Source organism: Melanaphis sacchari, unplaced genomic scaffold (assembly GCF_002803265.2).
Source record: "Melanaphis sacchari strain LSU unplaced genomic scaffold, SCAv2.0 Contig34_pilon_pilon, whole genome shotgun sequence".
Lineage (NCBI taxonomy): Eukaryota > Metazoa > Arthropoda > Insecta > Hemiptera > Aphididae > Melanaphis > Melanaphis sacchari.
Window position 1 is genome coordinate 215546 of NW_020271213.1, and position 19521 is coordinate 235066.

Here is a 19521-nt window from a genome sequence, read left to right on the forward strand (position 1 = left end):
AACCAGTTCAAAAAGTAATTAAAATTTTAAATCTTTTACAATCTAAAAGAGCCTTTAACTCAATTTAAGAAAAAAACTAACTTTTGAAAATATATAAATTTCAAAAATTAAAAAAAAATATATATATATATATATTAATAATATGTTTTTCATACAGAAGATGAAATTTCAAGTCTAGTTAATTATAATATAATATAGATAGTTTAATTATTTACAAAAATATCACTATCCTAAATATTTTAAACTTCTAACATAATTTTTTCATTTTTCAAATATTAAAATTAATATTAAGTAGTATCAAGAATAAATGATCATAGTGAAATTGTGGTTTGTTTAATTGTATTTTACTTTGAGAAAAGATTAAATACCTCAAATGGATTCAAATTAAACGAAAGAAAAAAAATGATAAAACTTCATAAAATAATTACTTTATATGGTCAATTTAAGACTATAATATTATCATAGACCTAAGTAAAAACACTATAAATATTTTACAAGATTAACGAATTGACAATTCAAATTAAAATATTAATTACTGAAGTTGAAATAAGTATATAAAACACAACATTTTTATTCTAATTTATTAGAAATCAAGCATTTATTAATTTATTAATTTAAATTGACATGTTTAGCATTTCATTAAGTCTTGATTAAAATAAACTAACTCAATAATTAGTAATAACTAATTATTACAAATTTGGCATTACATTAAAGCACCAACATTTTATTAAAATTATTAGCTGTCAGAATTTAAGAAAATTATTATTAATAATAGAATAATACTTTAATGTTTTATACATGGTTTAACAAATATATAACTAAAACATAGTAATTGAATAAAAAGTATAAAAAAACTTATGCATATAATACTAAATATTATAAATATAAAACAAGAGGTTTTGTTAATTATAATAATAAACCTGTTTCTATGAATTTAGAATAAAAATATTATTGACAATACTGAATATCAATAATTAAATACTAAAATTAAGTTTTAAGATAAAAATTAAGCAAGTTTCTCAAAAAATAATATTTTTTTGGCAGCTAACCAAAAATGTATTTAACAATAATAATATATAATAAAAGCTATTGAAAACATATGAAATATATGCCTTATTTTATAAAACATCTATTGCATATTATTTTTTATTCTCAAGTAAAATTAAATGAATTAAAAAGAGATATATTTCAAATTAAAGGAATGTTTAGATTAAATCTTATATATAAACTGAATATTTTCATAAAAACCTAGAATGCCTTTGAAATGTTTCCCAACGGGCATCATCAGATTCATGAGTTAAAAATCGAGTACCATTTCCTGTTGACTTTTCAAGTTCTCTTAAATCACACCACGTTTGATAATCCTGAAAAAATAAATAATAAAAAGTGTGTAAATTAAAAATCATATTAATTTGACAAATAATAGCACTATAAATAAGGATAGTATGGCTATATCAACAATTTTAATTGAAAATTTCAATACTGAAGCTATTATTATGGTTTTCTTAAAAGATTGTTTTTTTAAGTTTTTGATATTAAAGTAATTTATTTATACAAATAATATAATCAAAGAAATTTTAACTTCTGACTATTATATTCTTTTAATTGAAATAAAATAAATAATACATGCTTAGGATTTTCTAGGTCTAAAAAAATACATATAATTGCCACAATATTACCAAATATGTGGTAATATATATACCACAACCTTTATTTTTCATTAAAATAAAGCATTGTATAAAAAATTTACAAAAATATGTGTACTAAAATAAACGAAAATGAGAAAATGAACATTACTCTGCAATACAGTTGGTGTCAAAAGTCACTGTAATGGACATTTAAAATTTTAATTTAATGGTATCATTATTAAGTGAATTTTTGTATTAATATCAACATATTATACTTATCTTAAAATCTTACTAACAATTTTTAACATTTTTATATAGTTAAAAAAAACAATTAATATCGGATCTTAAGTACATTTTTTAAGTTTCTTGACTGGGCCTAAAGTTTCTTGTCAACATTAAAGTAACAATGGAATTTCTACGACAAATACTTTTCAAATTACAATCTAAAATGTAAAAGCTTAAATATTTATTTTTAACCTCTTGGAAGTATTAACTTAATCCAATTTTTGACCAGAAACTACTCTTGAAGTTGGAGATTGAAACGTTTTTTTTTCAAAATATAGTGTACATACATACAAAATTATATACCATTATAAAATCATCCAATCAGAAATTAAAATGTCGACTAAATTCAAATAATTTTAATTATTTATGTTCTTAATAATTCTTTTTTTGAATAGTTATATTTTATCATTTCCAAATCAAAGCCATACAATTACATAAAAACAGTAAAATAATAAATATATACATAAAAATTGACATCAATAGTGAAGAGAGTAAAATTTATCACATGGAGAGTAGATGTTATGATATTTATATAACTCTAGTAAAATGTAAGTTTTAAAATTTTTAATTACATTTTTAAGAACTTTCTTTTTTTTTGTTAATAAAGAAAACTTTAAAAAACTATATAATATGGAAATATGCTTTATGCAAACATAGTGCCTTGGTACTAATAAGCCAAAACATATGCTTTTATGCTAAATATAATTTTTATCTAACTATTCAAAAACAACATGCAAATTTTAAAAGTCTAGTAATAAATATACATGTAATAAAGTGTATATAAATAAAAATAATTTTTGCAATTAAATCACTTAGGAATTGTAATATTTTGCAAAAAATTATTATGTTAAATGTATTATGAAAGTATTTGCAAAAAAAAAAATATATGTATATATAATGCTAATTTTTTACCTGTAACCACACGTGTGCTAACGATTTATCAACAGTAAATCGTTTTCTTTGCTTTACTTGTAACAAATTAGTTATAAGATCAATAGCTGAAAAATAAACATAGATTTTAGATATATTAATATAGATAAAACATAATAAAATTATTTAATATAAATATACAATTTTACTAAATTATGAGTTATAAATACCATCATGTGAAATTTCTTTCCACGGATTTCTTGGATACATAAAAGCAGCATTTTGTATTTGATCGTTAATATCTTCATCTTCATTAAAAGGAAACGTTCCGCTTAGACTTACATAAACGATAACTCCAACACTCCACATATCTAAAGATCTATTATATCCTTTATTTCGTAAAACTTCGGGTGCTGAAATCATATTATTCATACATAAAAAAATTACAAATTAAAACTTTTAGTAAAAATAAATATACTAACCAAGATAAGCAGGAGTTCCAACTACTGATCGACGAAACGATTTTTCACCAATTATTCGAGCAAATCCAAAATCACATAACTTGACTTGTGGAAAATCAGAATTTGAACTAAGAAGTACGTTTTCTGGTTTTAGATCACAATGAACAATGTTTTTGCTATGTAAATGTTTTAGTGCTATTAATATCTGAAAAAATATAAAAATTGCATCAATCTTCAATTAATTTAACATAGAATATTTTTATTTTAATTAATTAATGTTTGTAACTTTTTTTTTAATAAGATTATTGTTTTATTTAGAAACAAAAAAAACTATCATGTATAATGTGTAGCAAAAATTAAGAATTTATATAGAATGTTTTACGGTTACTTTTGTTCTATTGAATATTTTCAACTTTTTATTTTAATTATCAATTATCATCTGCACTACATTTAAATTAATTTTTTGATTTTTTTTTTTTAATTTTGTATATAAAATTGAGAAATTAAAAAATTTTCTATTTGATATTTAAAAACATCAAAAAAGCTATTTTGTTGATATGATTTTTAAAAAAATGAAAAATATTTAACCGTTTATTTTCTACAATTTTTTGAAGTTTGCACAATTTTATATTATTTATTTCAAATAAATTTTCTAAATAATTATTAATCGCTGTATCCCTGATAAACAAGAAATAAATTTGAATTTAAGCAAACTTCAAAAATTGTTAAAAAATTATTGACTCTAACTTTAGAAAAAGTTTTTGACACCAATATTTTTTTAAAAACCAGATTTACAAAATAGCTATCATGATTTTTTTTAAATATAAATTATTAAATAAAAAATTTTTAATTTTTTAATTTTGCATATAGATTTAAAAAAAAAAATCTTAAAATATTTTAAATGTAACACAGACAACAATTGAGAATTAAAAAAAAAAAAAAAAGTTGAAAATGTTCAATAGAACAAAAGTTATTGCAATTGTCAGTCTATCGTGAAACACTCAGTATATTATAATTTTTGAAAGAATACATAATTTATTATTTTTACTAGAAGTTATCTGAATATTGTTTTCTTTAAACAATCACTATTTAAATAATAATAAGATGCATTTATTTAATAATTTTACTCACTTGAGTAATCAAAAACTTGGTAATACGTTCTGATAATCGTCTGCGTTCACTGGATAATATCATTTCTAACATATCTCCTCTCAATTTTTCCATGACTACAAAAATACGCTCTGTTGTCTCAAACATACAATCAAGATTCACCACACCAGGATGTTCTAATTTTCCAAGAATGGCTACTTCATTTTTTAAAGCAGCTTCTTGTTTAGTAGGAAATCTTAATTTATCTATTACTTTAATTGCAACAGTTTTACCTGATTTTCTATGTTTACCTGAAATAATTCAATGAAATACATCAAAATATCTTTAAATTAAATTAAACAAACAATGTATTTTTTTTAAAAAATTTCAATGACATACCTCCATATACAATACCAAATTGACCAGAACCCAACACTTCGTCAGGAAATATTTGATACAATTGACTCATATCTGTGACACTTGGTTGTTGCTCATTAGTCTCATTAACTGAACGTGACACTATATATATACATATTATTTAGAAGTTCAATTTAAATAACAAATCCCACAAATGTTTATTTAATGATTGTAATTTTGGAACACATTTATAAAAATAATGAAGTTTAACTATTATAAATATGTTTGATTTATTATCTATTATACATCTACTAGCAAATGTTTCAATATTATGTTTGTGTGTGTGTTAAATTTTATTTGTAATTGTAAATATTTAAAACAACATTAATATTGATTATATTTTAAAATAACAACTTGAAAACCTATATAAAATAAATACTTTTGTTATTCAAACACAAATTTAACTTACAAGTCCAAAATAAATTTTCATCAAGCAGCACACAGATAATTTTTTGGATGTTGTGTTCTATTTGAGATACTATATAATTTTTTTTTTTTTTTTTGCTAGAAAAAAATGATAATACATTTTAGTTTATGTTTAATTAAACATGGTATTTTCAGATATCTTTAATTTATAATTGTTTGCACAATTAATTAAATTTTAAATACATAACGATGACATGATAAAACTTCTTTTATAAATATATATAAAAAAAGCCTTTATTTAAAGTATTGAGTATATTTCAATAAAAATTGAATTAAATGCATGTATGTGTTTATCTCAATATAAATTAACTTTAAAAAAAAAAGGTAAATTAAGAAGCTGAATGATGATGAAAAAATAAAAACCATGCTTATTTGACAAACATATTAATCACTAAATACATAACAATTATAGAAATATTAATATAAACAAAGAGTATTAAAAAATTAACTTTTATTTAAACTTTTAAATAGTAAGGTTGTTATTTTGAATATAAATATTCCATAATATAATGTATATACATAAAGCAGTAGAGTATCCAGTGGCGAGTGGCTAAAAGTTAATCCTCCTCACACAAAAGTTAACACTTTTTTTTCTTTTAAATAAAATTAATTAATAAAAACTTATTTAATAATTTTACCATATTTAGTAATACGTAAACTGGTGACGTGCAGTTTGAAAGCCCATATAATACAGGCAGTTCGGTAAACACTTTTTAACTGCCTATCCCACAGAATTAGTGTGAAATTTTATACAATTTTCAAATTTTTTAAGGGAAAGGAGAAAAACACAAATTGCTACCATCAGCTAAAAAACAGTATATTTTACATGAACAATGCTAGGGATTTTATTCTTCTTCTTTAGGCCTCTCAGGACCATCCCATTTTTCAGTGGCTTTGTTATACATAATAATTAATGATATCACAAATATATATTTAATATGGTAATAATCATGAAAATTAATTTTCATTATTTAAGTAACTTAAATTAATTTTTTACCGAGAAAATATAAGTTAACAATGAGGTTAATTGTAAATTCACCATATGTTATAAATGTAACTACTCTTAAGTATTGTATGTTAATTATCATGAGTAACAAGATTGATAAAATATATTAAGTGGTTTAAAAACTATTATGCTATGTAAGCTAATTGATAAGGAAAATATTGTGCCAAATCATTATTTTTGGTAAGATTTTTTACCATTCTATTTTTAGTATAAGATATTTAAGACTTATGCATCATCAATTATAATATATAAGTGATAATTGGTTTAAAAAAAAAATGGGGAGGATAATAATAGGTGGTAATATAAAGTTGATTTAATGATATTTTCATTTAAGCACCATTCATGCATTTGTGTAAAAATACAGTGGCATACCAACAGTGTTATAATATGGTGTTAAAAGTAAAAGTGTTGTTAAAATATAACATGATTTGAGTAAATTACTTCTAAATAATATACAATTTATTTTATTGATTTAATTTAAACAAGTGCAACTTATTATGTTATTATTGTTTATAATTACTATAACATGTAACACAAAACACACAAACATAATGATATGAGAACACAAGCTAAGTAGTTTTATAAATAAATGATACTTTTGGGGTAGTCACTCAACTATAAACAAGTTAAGATATTGTACAACGGCAGTACAATTAAAAGAGTAAAAAAATATTAATTTTAATTAATTTTACAGTTCTTAGAGTTATTGTTAATTAGGGAAAAAATTATTAGGATTGAGCAAAAAGTTGGCAAATAGCTTAGCGAACAGCCCTGGATAATTATAAGACTACTAACTTGTAGAATTGGATGGTACAGGCATAAGTGCCTGTTGAATTATATTCTCCCAGTCTTTTTCTCCCTTGGTCCAAGCATCACTACAATTATTTTCAACATTTGTCCCTCCAGATAAGTTTTGTTCTTCACCGCCAACATAATATTCAAGGTTAGTAGTTTTAAGTTCAAAACAATGCATTGGACCTGAAACAATTATTTTCATAAAAAATAATATATAAATAATAGTTTATTTAATATATTAGTATATTACCAGGAGCTCGAGGAACAATTGCACTATCAATGTAAAGTATTTCAGACAAAGGAATTTCTTTGTAATATTTTGATGTTTTGTCATTAACAAATAGTGTAATAGCTTTCGAATCCAATCTCCAATAATGACTTTTTCTCTGGAAAAAATGATACATGGTTATATAAATATTATATTTAATTAAACTAATTAGGAAACATATACCTGTTTGTCTTTGTTAGTAAAATGAACTAACCAACCCTCTTTGATAACTTTTGAACCACATCGTCTTTTAGTATGTTTGATAGATTGAACAATTCGCATCAATGGAATATTATTACTAGATGTAGAACTGATAAAATAAAATTGAATTTATATTTATAACAATATTAACTTTATTAATTTATATTAATAAGAAAAATAAAGTTTATACTTTACCCAACATAATTTAAATCATCTTGAGGAGTATGATTTATATTATCTGTAAAATGTCCTACAGTCTCCTAAGACAATAATAATTCAAACTGAATAAATATATCTATTTTTATAACAGAAATTATTTTTTGAAATAATATATTTCTCTTACCAAATTACAAGAACTTTGTCCATTCTGAGAATTAGTTACCATTGGTGGAACAACATAAGGAGGTGATGGTGTATTATTTTCACCATCACTATCGTCTTCACCTTTACTGCCAGACCCTTCATGCTCGGATTCACTGCCTACACCACTTTCTAAATAATTAATGTTATATTTTTAAAACAATAATAGAAATGAAAAATATAAATAAAAATGTATTTCACTTAATCAGAAATAAAGTAAATAATATTTAAAATAAATAAGTGAATACTATATAATATAATTTTTACTGATCCAATTAATTTTATTAATTATATCAAAATAGTGATAAGCTAAAATGTATTACACTAAGATTAATTTTAAAAAATGTTAATGATATCTTGATAAGTAAGTTATAATATTTTTGATATCATTAAAAATAAAGTATGAGTCATAAATAACAAAAATATTCTCATTATTCAAATTATTTTATGTGTATCAATTATCTTTCTATTAAATTTATACAAATATTTGCTTATATTTTCTAATAAATAATTATCTAAGTCAATTAAAACCTAAAATTATTTTAATGGCTTTAATTTAAGCAAGGAATAACACTTTTCTTATTTTTGTAATAGATGACAAATTAAATAGTAAAATTTAAATTAATAACAGTGTCATGTTAAATGCAATAAGTTAACAAATATTAATAACATTTTTAAAAGTTGTGAAAAAAAGAATAAAATATATCTAGAGCATAATTCTCTTTACATAACAAATTTTGAATAAGTAATACTCATTCATATAGGTTCTACAGTTATTTAACAATATTGGATCATGCTGTCAAGGTATAGTCATATTTTTTTTAAATTAACAATTTATCAATTTTTGCTAAAAACAAAAAATGTTTTTAAATTACTCAAATTATTAAAAAGAATTGGATAAATGAATATAAAGATAATTATACAAAAATAAGTTTATGAAAAAATGTTTATAATTTTATATATTAAAATTTTGAAAATTGTAATAAAATTGCTACTAATTGAAAAAAATATTATACATTGATTCAAAAGGGTATTTCATTATTCAAAAATATGAGCTATCAAATTAATGTATTTGGTAGTTGGAGTTTTATAATATTTATAAAATTCAAGATTTGTCCATGTTGAACTATAATTTATTGCTTTTAATAATATTTCTTTTTTTTTTTTTTCAATCTTACTAATACCTATAATATTTACCATATGTTTCTTATAGTTTTTATTTTTATTTTAGAACTGTAATCAATTTTAAATAAAACCTAAACTTGAATTTTTGGTTTTTACTTCTTTAGACATTAACCAATAGAAATGTTAAGTGTAAAAAATGCTTAAAGTGTGTACTAATAATTGTTAATTAAATATCAAAAAATACTAGTTACTACTAACCATTTAAATCAATTGGATAATCACTAATGCAATCTTTTGGCACATCATCCATACACTTTTTATGCACATTATAATGGCAATCTTTGCACTGCACTCCTTGTTTATAAATTCCTTTAAGCAATTTTTTACAATGTTGACATATTGTAGGTCTAGTATATGAATGTATAACAAATGTGTGTGGTATTTTAACAGGAGAGGGTGATCGGCTTTTGCTCTTCATTGGTACATTCAGCAAATTTCCACTAATTCCCTAAATATGATTAAGTAATTAAATATTATAACAGAAGAATTTAAGAGTAATTATAAAATTATTTAAACTTATAAGTTTAACATACTGATTCATCTGATACTGCAGATGTCAATGAAACATTCGATGGACTACGAGTTGAAACACTCAAATTAGAAGAACTTGATTTATGTCTATTTTTATGTCTGCTACCACCTCCACAATCATTGAGCAGTTTAACAACACATCTTTTATGGTAATTTAAATTACAACCTGTTAACAATAATAACAAATATCAAAATATAGATATATGAATATGTTTATGTAAACCCTTTTAATAGTGGACGCTTAAAGTTCCCTGCCAAAGATATATATAAAAAAAAAAGCTTAAAACCTCTAAATAGTAGAAAACCTGTATACAAATACGGAGCCTAATATATATGTGTACAATTATAGAGCAGAAACTTGATAAATCATAATTTTTTTATTATTTGCTCCAATAATTGTATGAGTTGGTTCTATTATATGAAACTATTTTTACATATTAAATACCTGAACATTTTAAACCTTGGCGTACTATTCCAAATAACATTTGACCACAATAATCACAAAATGTCGGAGTTTTATATGAATGCACTGTTAAAGAATGTGGTTTAATTACTGAGCTTTCATATTCCTCAGATAATGGTTGACCTAAAAATAATTTAAATAAATATTAATTAATATAGGAACATAAATACTAAACTATACCAATAAATAAAAATAGAACAATAATTAAACTATATTTACCTGATAGAATTATTTCAATTATGGTTTCATCACTTATATCAATAACATTGTTTACAGGTACAAGAATTTGATCACATGAATAATTATGGCGGAACAGTAAAATTCTTTCAGCTAATCGAGTAAGGCTATGATCAGGACACTATGAATGAGTAACAAATCAAAATATTTAAATAGATCAACATTATTTACATTTATAATCATTAAGGGGATCTTAATTTTAATGTTTATAATTTATAAAAATTGAGAAAAAGGAATTAGGTGAATTATAATAGTTTGATAATATTATAGAATTGATAAATAATTTTGAACGATTAATTCATTTTAAAAAACCATAAACATTTTATAAAAAATTTCATGTCTTTATATGTTTTACAAAATTCTAAATAACTACATTAACACGTTAACCGCCATATAACCGCAGGTGGTCATTCAATAAGTATTTCTTATACGCTAAATATATTTTTCAATGTTTTCCAAATTTGTATACACTAAATATTTAAAAAAAATTGAAAAATAAATAAAATATATATATTATAGGTATCTATATCAAAAAAATTGTAATAATTCCTGCTACACCACGGTCCTTATTTTGGTGCGTTATTGTAGCGCCATAGAAAAGTTAATAATATAAAACTAAATTAATTTATTGTTGCTGGCGGACATGTGGCATAGTAGTAATGATGAACTATGGGCGCCGGCAGTCACAAATGAATAAAATTTGAGAATTACAAATGACCGCCAGCGATCATATGGTGGTTAACGTGTTAAAATCTTAAAATTACCCACTTACATAATAATCTTTGGTAAAACATCAATAGTACTATTAGTGCTACTCTGCTACATCAAAAGCTTTAAGTTTTTTTAATTGCTCTGATGTTTTGTTAAAAATAAAAATTGCATAATTATAAAACAAATACGATTGCGCTCAGAATTTATAATATAATTATTGTTTAACATTACAAATAAATAAAAACACAATTTAGAATCTATTTACAATGAAAAACTAATACTTGTAATACTATTTGAGATCTAAGTCATAGGTTCTAGAATAATCAACTCGGTAGTCATGAAAAAAAAATTTAGAAGAAGAAACGAAAATAAATTTTAAAAAATATTATAGATTTCTAAATTCTAATTAATTTTAATACAATTTCAAATAAATAGTGTTACACATGTAATACTATTCAAAAATGTTTTCTAATTGTTGTATATTAAAATCATTTAATATTATGAAGTGCTATGATAAACTGTTTATTTTATATTTAAAAAAAACAATTGTTACTACTTACTTTTATATTTACAAAATCACATGCTGCTTCTTTTAAAGTTCTTAAAGTAAAAGAAGATGCATTTAATGTTACTGAGTCACGAATCAACCCAAGTTGCAATATGAATGTTACATCTTTTTCTTCCATGTTGCTGAATGTTTATTAAATTGTTCAAACATTAAAACTGAAAGAAATTGGATGTATCAAATATAATTTAATTTATTTAAACTGGCAAATAACAATAATTAAATATAATTAATAAATTCAATATTGTATAATTATTATTATTTATTCTCCATTTTAAACATCAATAATTTTTTACTTCTATCATAAATAATATGTAGTGTTATTAATAATGAAGCATACTAAATAAAAATTCAAGGATAATTAACAAAAATTATTTTATTGCCTCATATATGGAAATATATTATCCATTCTTATTGTTGATTGGGTATTATTTATTGCTAGTAACTTATTATTCACTCATAGATTAAATAGGTTAAAATATATGTTATTCAAACTTAATTTGTAAAACTATAAAAAAACACTACATTAGGACAGAACTTAACCAGTATGATTTGAAAAAAAAAAAACTTTAACTATACCAAGGGAAATTTATATTTTTAATAGCATTTGCTGATATTAATTTAACAGTTAAATATTATTTATAAAATATGCTTACATAGGTATTTAATTTAATTATTTTAATAACAAAATTTTTTTTGGATAACTATGATTTGTTTCCTTATTGTAACTAATGTTGATTGTATAAATGCTAACATAGTAAAAAAAAAAACAAAGAAATACTTAAATCATTTTGATAAAATATAAAGGAATATTTTGGTATAAAAGTTATTTAACTATTAATACTTAATTTATTGGCCCCAAAATAAAGCAATAAAATGATTAAAAATTTCTTAGACTGTCAATACATTTAAATAAATCAAAATCTACAAATACTTAAAATAAAACATAACACTTAAACTAATTAATTGTGTTAAAAATAGTTTTTACTATATAATAATATAGTTGCATAAAAGAATAATAGAACTATAAAATAAATTTTTAAAATACAGTGGAGATTGATTATAACAATTTAAAAGGACTAGAACAATTTAACATAAAGATATATTGGGTGATTTGTTTATCAAACAACACTTATAATTTAAAAACATATAAATATGTTTTAAAATATTTTTTTACGTAACTTTCAATTAAAATAAAATAAAATTTAAAAAATACTAATATTTTTAATATTTTTTTAATTAATTTGTTTATAAATTATTAAGAAAAAAATTTGTAAAAATATAAAAACAATCAGATTATATGATTTTTATAAAACAATTTGTTTTTGTTATTCTATATAATATAAATTAGATATTGATTACTAGTTTTTTATTATTATAATTATCATTATAACTTTCATAATGATACATAAATGTGATTAAAATAAATATTAATGTAACCAAAATTTAGTTTCAACTTTTTCAAAACTAATATATTTTATTATACAGAGTATTTTTTTATTAAACAACACTCATTATTTCAAAATAAAATAATCTTTTAAAAATATATTTTTTTAGATGTTATAAATACTTAAAGTTTAGGTGAGTGGATTAATGAAGTATGGGAGTACCCCACAAAATGTTGGTCTACTACTTCACTTACTTTAAATTTAAACACTTATAACCCATGAACTAATCTTCTAAATTTCGATTTTTTTTAATGTGTCAAAATACATCAAAAAATATTCTGCTTTAGAATATAAAATTAAAAATTATAATGGTAAAAAAACGTTGTTTTATTTAAACTAGAAATTATGTAAAAAAATATTTTATAAAAACAATAACAAAATTTAAAATGATAATTGTTGTTAAATAAATTAATCGCTCTATATTATAATAAAATTTACTAGTTTTGAAAAAATATAAACTAATATTTTGGTTACATCAACATTTATTTGATTATAACTTTATACATTTACGTTTATCATAATGAATATTAGGTGATAAACAATAAAAAAAAAAAAAAACAGTTATCAACATCAAGTATGTGCAATAACAATAAGAAATGGGCTTATAAAAATCAAATAAAACAAATTGCATTTTATTTTAACATATATTTCTCTTTATATTTTGGCCAACAAACTGAGTAACTTAATCTTAAAATAAAAAAAATAAAAAAGTGATACATCAATTGTATTATTTAAATTGTTATTAACTACATAATAAAATTATACCAATTGGATAAATGATAAATTATGAACATTATACACTATCACAAAACAATAATAATTATATTATTAAGCCATAATAATGTAGCTGTTAAATCAGTATTGTCGTTATAGTTTAATCATTATAATTTATAACTGTATACTTTAACATTAAAATAGTAGGAAAATATTTGGGACTAACATATTTTGCTTTATCAATGCTAATGTAATAGCCGATGTTATTATAGTAGATTTTCACTGTAATTATAAGCACCTAAATTAAAAAGCAAATTACCCTAACAACTAAAGATTAAAATAAAATTTCAAACAATGAACTTCAAGTTTTTAGATTATAATTAAGAAGTACTTATTTAAAATATTTAATTTTTATTTAATATTTGACAGATATTTAAAATAATTATTTTTCAGTACAATTTTTAATTTCAGATATTAATATCTAAAATTTTAATAAAGACCAATTAGATACTATTTCACATAAATTAATTTGTGACATTCGTTTATCAATAAATTTACAATTGAGTAGACACTATTTACAGCTTTTCCATTTTTCTGAATATATTTATGATATGTAGATATATAATAATGTAGACAATACTTTTATAAATTGTATTAATATTTAATAGGTATCAATTATTTAGCTGTTGTCAATCAAATAATAAATTGTCTAATAGTTAAGTCTTTCTCTTTTGAATTGCCTATAATTATAAATTTAAGTCAATTTTAATAAAAAAAAAGGTTTTTATTATGAATACTATTTTTATTTCAGAAGCTATTTAGTTGATAACTGATATCCTAAATTAATAAAATTGATTCAAATATATAGCCAACCTGGTTAGGTGGCTCTTTCATGAGATAAATAGCAATATTATTTAAATAGGTATATATAATACATAATAATATAATATCACTTATATGAATTTTTTAAGAAATAACATAAATCCTTAATTATTTAATTGCCAAAGGATAGATATTTACTAACCTAATATTTTTCAATTAAATTAGGTACATGTTACACACATTTTTAAGTAAGGACATCTGTTATCCTTAGTTTATTTTGAAACGTTTTAATATAGCTTTACAAATCTTTTTAATTTAATTAATATTTGACCTACTGACTAGTGTTTATTTTAATTAAAATACTAAAAGTAATTTAGTAGGTATAAACATTAATTTGCTGTCAAAAAAATGGTGAATTAATTGTACTAAAATAAAAACAAAAAAAATTGAAATTCTAAATGCATAGATTTGTTAACAGTAACAATATTTCTTAAAAGTTACATTTGAATAAGATAATAAATAAATTAATAAAAAATTATGACTAATACGTTTTATAGCTTCTGTTGCATATTGACTATACAAGGAAAAATAAATAGCCAGTACTTAATATATTTAAACCAATAAAATCAATAACGATTAGATAGGTATCTATGTGTCCATTTTCAATTTGAGCAAAATTCAAAAACCAAAAAAAGAATACTTATTTAATTCTGGTTCTTAAAATTAACGTACCTGGATAGCAACAATCTTAATGTACGGTCTCAAAACGATTATTCACGAACACAATAATTACAACGTAAAATGTATTTTACTCGTTTCGCCATATTTCTTATAGAGCTAAAGAAGTATTAAGGACAACTTTCACCCAAGTATGAATCAATTTCAATCGAAACAAATGATAAGAACAAGTATCATCTTATCACTTGGTCTTTTTATCTTCTATATCTATATTATATACTGTACACAATAATATGAGATGAGATGACGTCGTGCCGAGATGGCCGTCAAATCGAATTTATTCTTAACCAACTAGATTTTCCATTTTTCGGGACAGAATGACGCCTAAAGACGTCGTTTGCTATTTTTCCATTCGGGTTTAATTTTAGCGATTCCTAGTCGCCCGATGCGACTGGATAAAAACTGTGTACAATCGAAGAGGAGGACGCTACAAACGATACATCGATATCGTAATTATATCGTGTCGATTATATTTTCGTCCCGCGATAATTTTCAGATCATAATTTTTAAACATTTTCCCAATATTAAACGTAGTTTAAATATGAAAATGTCCAAAAACCATTAATTGGATTAATTACTTATGATGAACACCCAACCCAACCAAACATATCAAAGTATTATATTTTAAATTTAAAACCAACGTTTTTAAACGAGCCTGGAATTATATTTTTCAGTCTGTCACGGCGGCATAAGTGTAATTAATATAAGTTTAAATATATACATAAATGTTTATCTGTAGATACATACTGACACGATAATTTATTCATCGATTTATTGTATAAATTTCGTGCGTCAGACAATTATTATTGTAAAACAAGCGCGGCGTATGGCCATTGAGAAAATGTTGAGAAATTTGTGATTATATAACATGCAGGTGGATAAAATACAATGATTGGCCTAACTGTATGCGAGAGATTTTTGATCAGTGTAACTATTGCGCCCTACAGAAATCCGATTTTTTAAATGTAAATTACATTTATACATATATACCTATGCGTACGCGTTAATACGCTATTTAATGTTTTAACCAACTGTTGGCTGCGTGTCTGTGTCGAACTTTAAACACACAATTAAATATATTATTATATTTCAATATTTGATTACCTAACTTTATTTTACTATCGATTTGCACCACCAAAAAATACTAATAGGTATGTACCTAATATTATTTTGTTAGAGTAAAAATCTAATTTACTTATAGCCGTATGTAAATAATATATTTTGGTAAATTATAATTTTATTTCAGGTCGTTCTATAAATTAAGGAAACAAACTTTAGAAAATGTAATTTATTACTAAATTCGTAATTCACAAACATATTTGTTGTTAAAAATACTGTACAATTAACAAATAAATACTTAATCAATTATTTTGAGAAATTTAATAAAGGCTAGTGCTGAAAATTGGAATTTGTGTTCTATTTCGCTAATAATCAATTATTACACAAAGCAGTATTAGGTTATTTAACATAATACACAAGTATTGTAACTTTAAAACTAAGTCTGAACGTTAAATTTTGATTTCGCCGTCGTTTTCCGTATAGTTAGCTAAATGTTTCAAAACAAAATGGCCATTAATTGAATGTCCGGTAAAGTAGAAATATACCTCTGTTTTAGCTGCAGTATCTACTTGTATACCTAATAATATTATTTCTTAGAAGTCTCAGAATGGACAGAGGTATGTGTAAAATAAATAAAATAATAATTATTTGACCGCAATATTATAATTTAGTACACTACGAGTCTAGTGTATTAATTACACATCAAGTTTAAATTGCAACGAAACTAACTAGTTTTACGAAATAACGATTGTTCATTACATTATATAATTTTTACCTACAAGGTTAATCATAATAATTAAAAAGACATTTTTTTATGTTAGGACTATTAATAAATAAAATAAAATTGAATGAAATAGGTGAATCTTAAGTATTTTAACTAAATACCTAGACTAATAAATAAAAAGGCAAAAATTAAATAAGTACCAAATACCCACACAGAAATTCGAATATTTATTGGTTTTAGCGACGCTGTAGTAGTCAGTAAACTAATAGAGATATCTTTGTCCTAGTTTTTTTTTATAATAATATGTAATTATTTAAAAAAATTATTTGAAGTGTCGACTAATTAATTCAACATCATATACAGTCCGTTTTTGTAAAATGATTAGTTTACATTTATACAAAAATATTTATTCTTTCTTAAAAAAACTTGGTCTCGTTTTAAGAATATGGTAAATAATATCGAAGTACTATTAGACTTTCTATTTTTTACTACATCTCATCTATTTATATGTATGAGGTATAACGGTACTTATCCAATTGACATGCATATAGCTTGATGATGTAAACTTATATTATTAATATAGCTATACTATAAGTAACTCGTTAAGACTTAACACAATATAAAAAATCCTTTATCGTATGTATTAGTGAATATTGCGTAAATAATTGTTTAAGATATATTTTAGACGTAGGTCGGTACTAGAAAATACTTGACGACTAATAATTTTTAATGTTTTTTGATTTCCTCGTAAGTAAAAATATATGTACAACAATTTAAATGAAAAAATAGAGTTAATATTATTATTTTACAAAGTTTTTTCGACTATTATTGCAAAAGAATAATTGACCTTAAATTAATCCATTATCTACTATAATAATAAATATATTTTTACTTTATTACATTAATATAAGGTTAATTGAGAATCTATTTCATATTTTACATATTGTACCTACCTAATTATTACTCGAACATTATAATGGAAGCAATATATAAACATTTAAATGTCGGGAAAATAAGTTTTACAAAATTTTGCCTTGTTAACAAAATTATTCAATAATATTCGGTTTAACATTTTAGTCTCAAAAATCTATCTCTTTAATAAATCACTTATTTATATTTTTTTTTAAATTAAAATACCAATTGTAGATACTGCGTTTTTTGTGATAAAAAATGATTACAATAACAATTTAAAAAAAACAGAATTTATCATACACATATTTTCATATTAATTCTGACTAATCAAAGATAGATATGTTTGTTCAAAATTTGGAAAAACCTCATTCAAATGTGTATATTTTATTAAATTATAAAACTTTAAACGAAAATAATTAAATAATATTGCCATTCAATTTTAAACAAGTAGACATTGGTAATTGTTGATCGGTTAATCTATAGGATTACTAGATAAATAGTGCCATAATTACACGTATACAGTTTACTGTGTTTTATTGTAAGATATATTAATAACTGCTTAATCGTCTAGTATTCAGAATTTTAATACGATATTTTAGTACCTGGATACTATTTATTCAAAGGTCATTTTATGATTTAAATAAAATTATGTTTTACTACTCTTTAACCTAGTAAAATCGATGTAAAAGTAAAATAAGCTATTAAATATTATTCTGTAATAGTATATTTTTGAAAAATTTTCATTTTTTTACCTTGTCGGCAATGCAAGATAGTGGTTGTTAAGTATAGATGAAAAAAAAACAAACCAAAATTCAAAAATAAAAACAAAATTTCTATATACTTTGCTATTATTTTATATTTTATTAGACATCAGTTCTAACAACAAATTCAGATTAATAATGGTTATTTTAAAAATTAAATTTATTTAAATAATTAATATATAAACCATTTTTTTTATTTATATTATTTTCTACTTATTCTACTTATCTATGTTATGGGCATAGTTTTTCTATATTAAGAAAGTTTAATTTCTATTTTGTTGGTATGTATGTATGTCTGTATTAAAATGATTAACATATTATTATAACTTACTTTATATTATAGTATGTGTCATGTATGTTATCCTAAATATTGTATTATTGCTTATGTTAGATAGGTATGTATTATGTTTATATACTATCACATTTCTAATAAAATATAACATAGTAGCTAAATATATAAATTTGATTTTGAGTTTCATGGGTTTCTTTCTTTAGGTTTTGTTTTTTATGTTTTGGTTTTTATTTTTGTGGTTTTTTCCGTGATTACTGATTAGGTTTGTCTCCACACAATATATTAACAACATAATAAATTGCCTACCAAATAATACACATAAGGAAATAATGGTACCTAAAATCATAATGATAATAATCGATAATGTATCATTCCAAGAATGAAGATAGTATTATATAAGAGGATATTCGAGTGACCAAATAGATACTATATTTTATTTTATATCTCTGCAGATCAGTAGTATCACGACAAATTAATTTATGTTTAACAGAACTAATTTTGTATTGCAAGCTTTAATACTAGAATAAATTGTCAAATTGACCTAAATAAAGAT

The 19521-nt window shown here is 22.1% G+C and overlaps 1 protein-coding gene across 1 annotated transcript; it reads right to left on the reverse strand.

Annotated features, from left to right (window-relative positions):
• Positions 1–1121: 1121 nt before the first annotated feature.
• Positions 1122–15369, reverse strand: LOC112596816 (serine/threonine-protein kinase D1). Its single transcript, XM_025342623.1, has 17 exons — positions 15215–15369; positions 11494–11656; positions 10205–10343; positions 9968–10108; positions 9525–9688; positions 9190–9439; positions 7790–7938; positions 7642–7706; positions 7429–7555; positions 7228–7363; positions 6978–7160; positions 4733–4852; positions 4376–4644; positions 3266–3449; positions 3014–3196; positions 2826–2911; positions 1122–1364 (listed from the first exon to the last, which is right to left on the reverse strand). Exons 2-17 carry the CDS (start codon positions 11617–11619, stop codon positions 1239–1241), a joined length of 2448 nt encoding a protein of 815 aa, XP_025198408.1. The 5' UTR covers positions 11620–11656; positions 15215–15369; the 3' UTR covers positions 1122–1238.
• Positions 15370–19521: the final 4152 nt, after the last annotated feature.

Excerpts from the sequence above, each read along its gene's own strand:
- LOC112596816 (XM_025342623.1), bottom strand. The coding sequence starts at position 11,619 with ATGGAAGAAAAAGATGTAACATTCATATTGCAACTTGGGTTGATTCGT. Across the intron at positions 7,939-9,189 it reads TTATCCAATTGATTTAAATG|AAAGTGGTGTAGGCAGTGAA; the intron begins GTTAGTAGTAAC and ends TTAATTATTTAG. Across the intron at positions 1,365-2,825 it reads TAGCACACGTGTGGTTACAG|GATTATCAAACGTGGTGTGA; the intron begins GTAAAAAATTAG and ends TTATTTTTTCAG.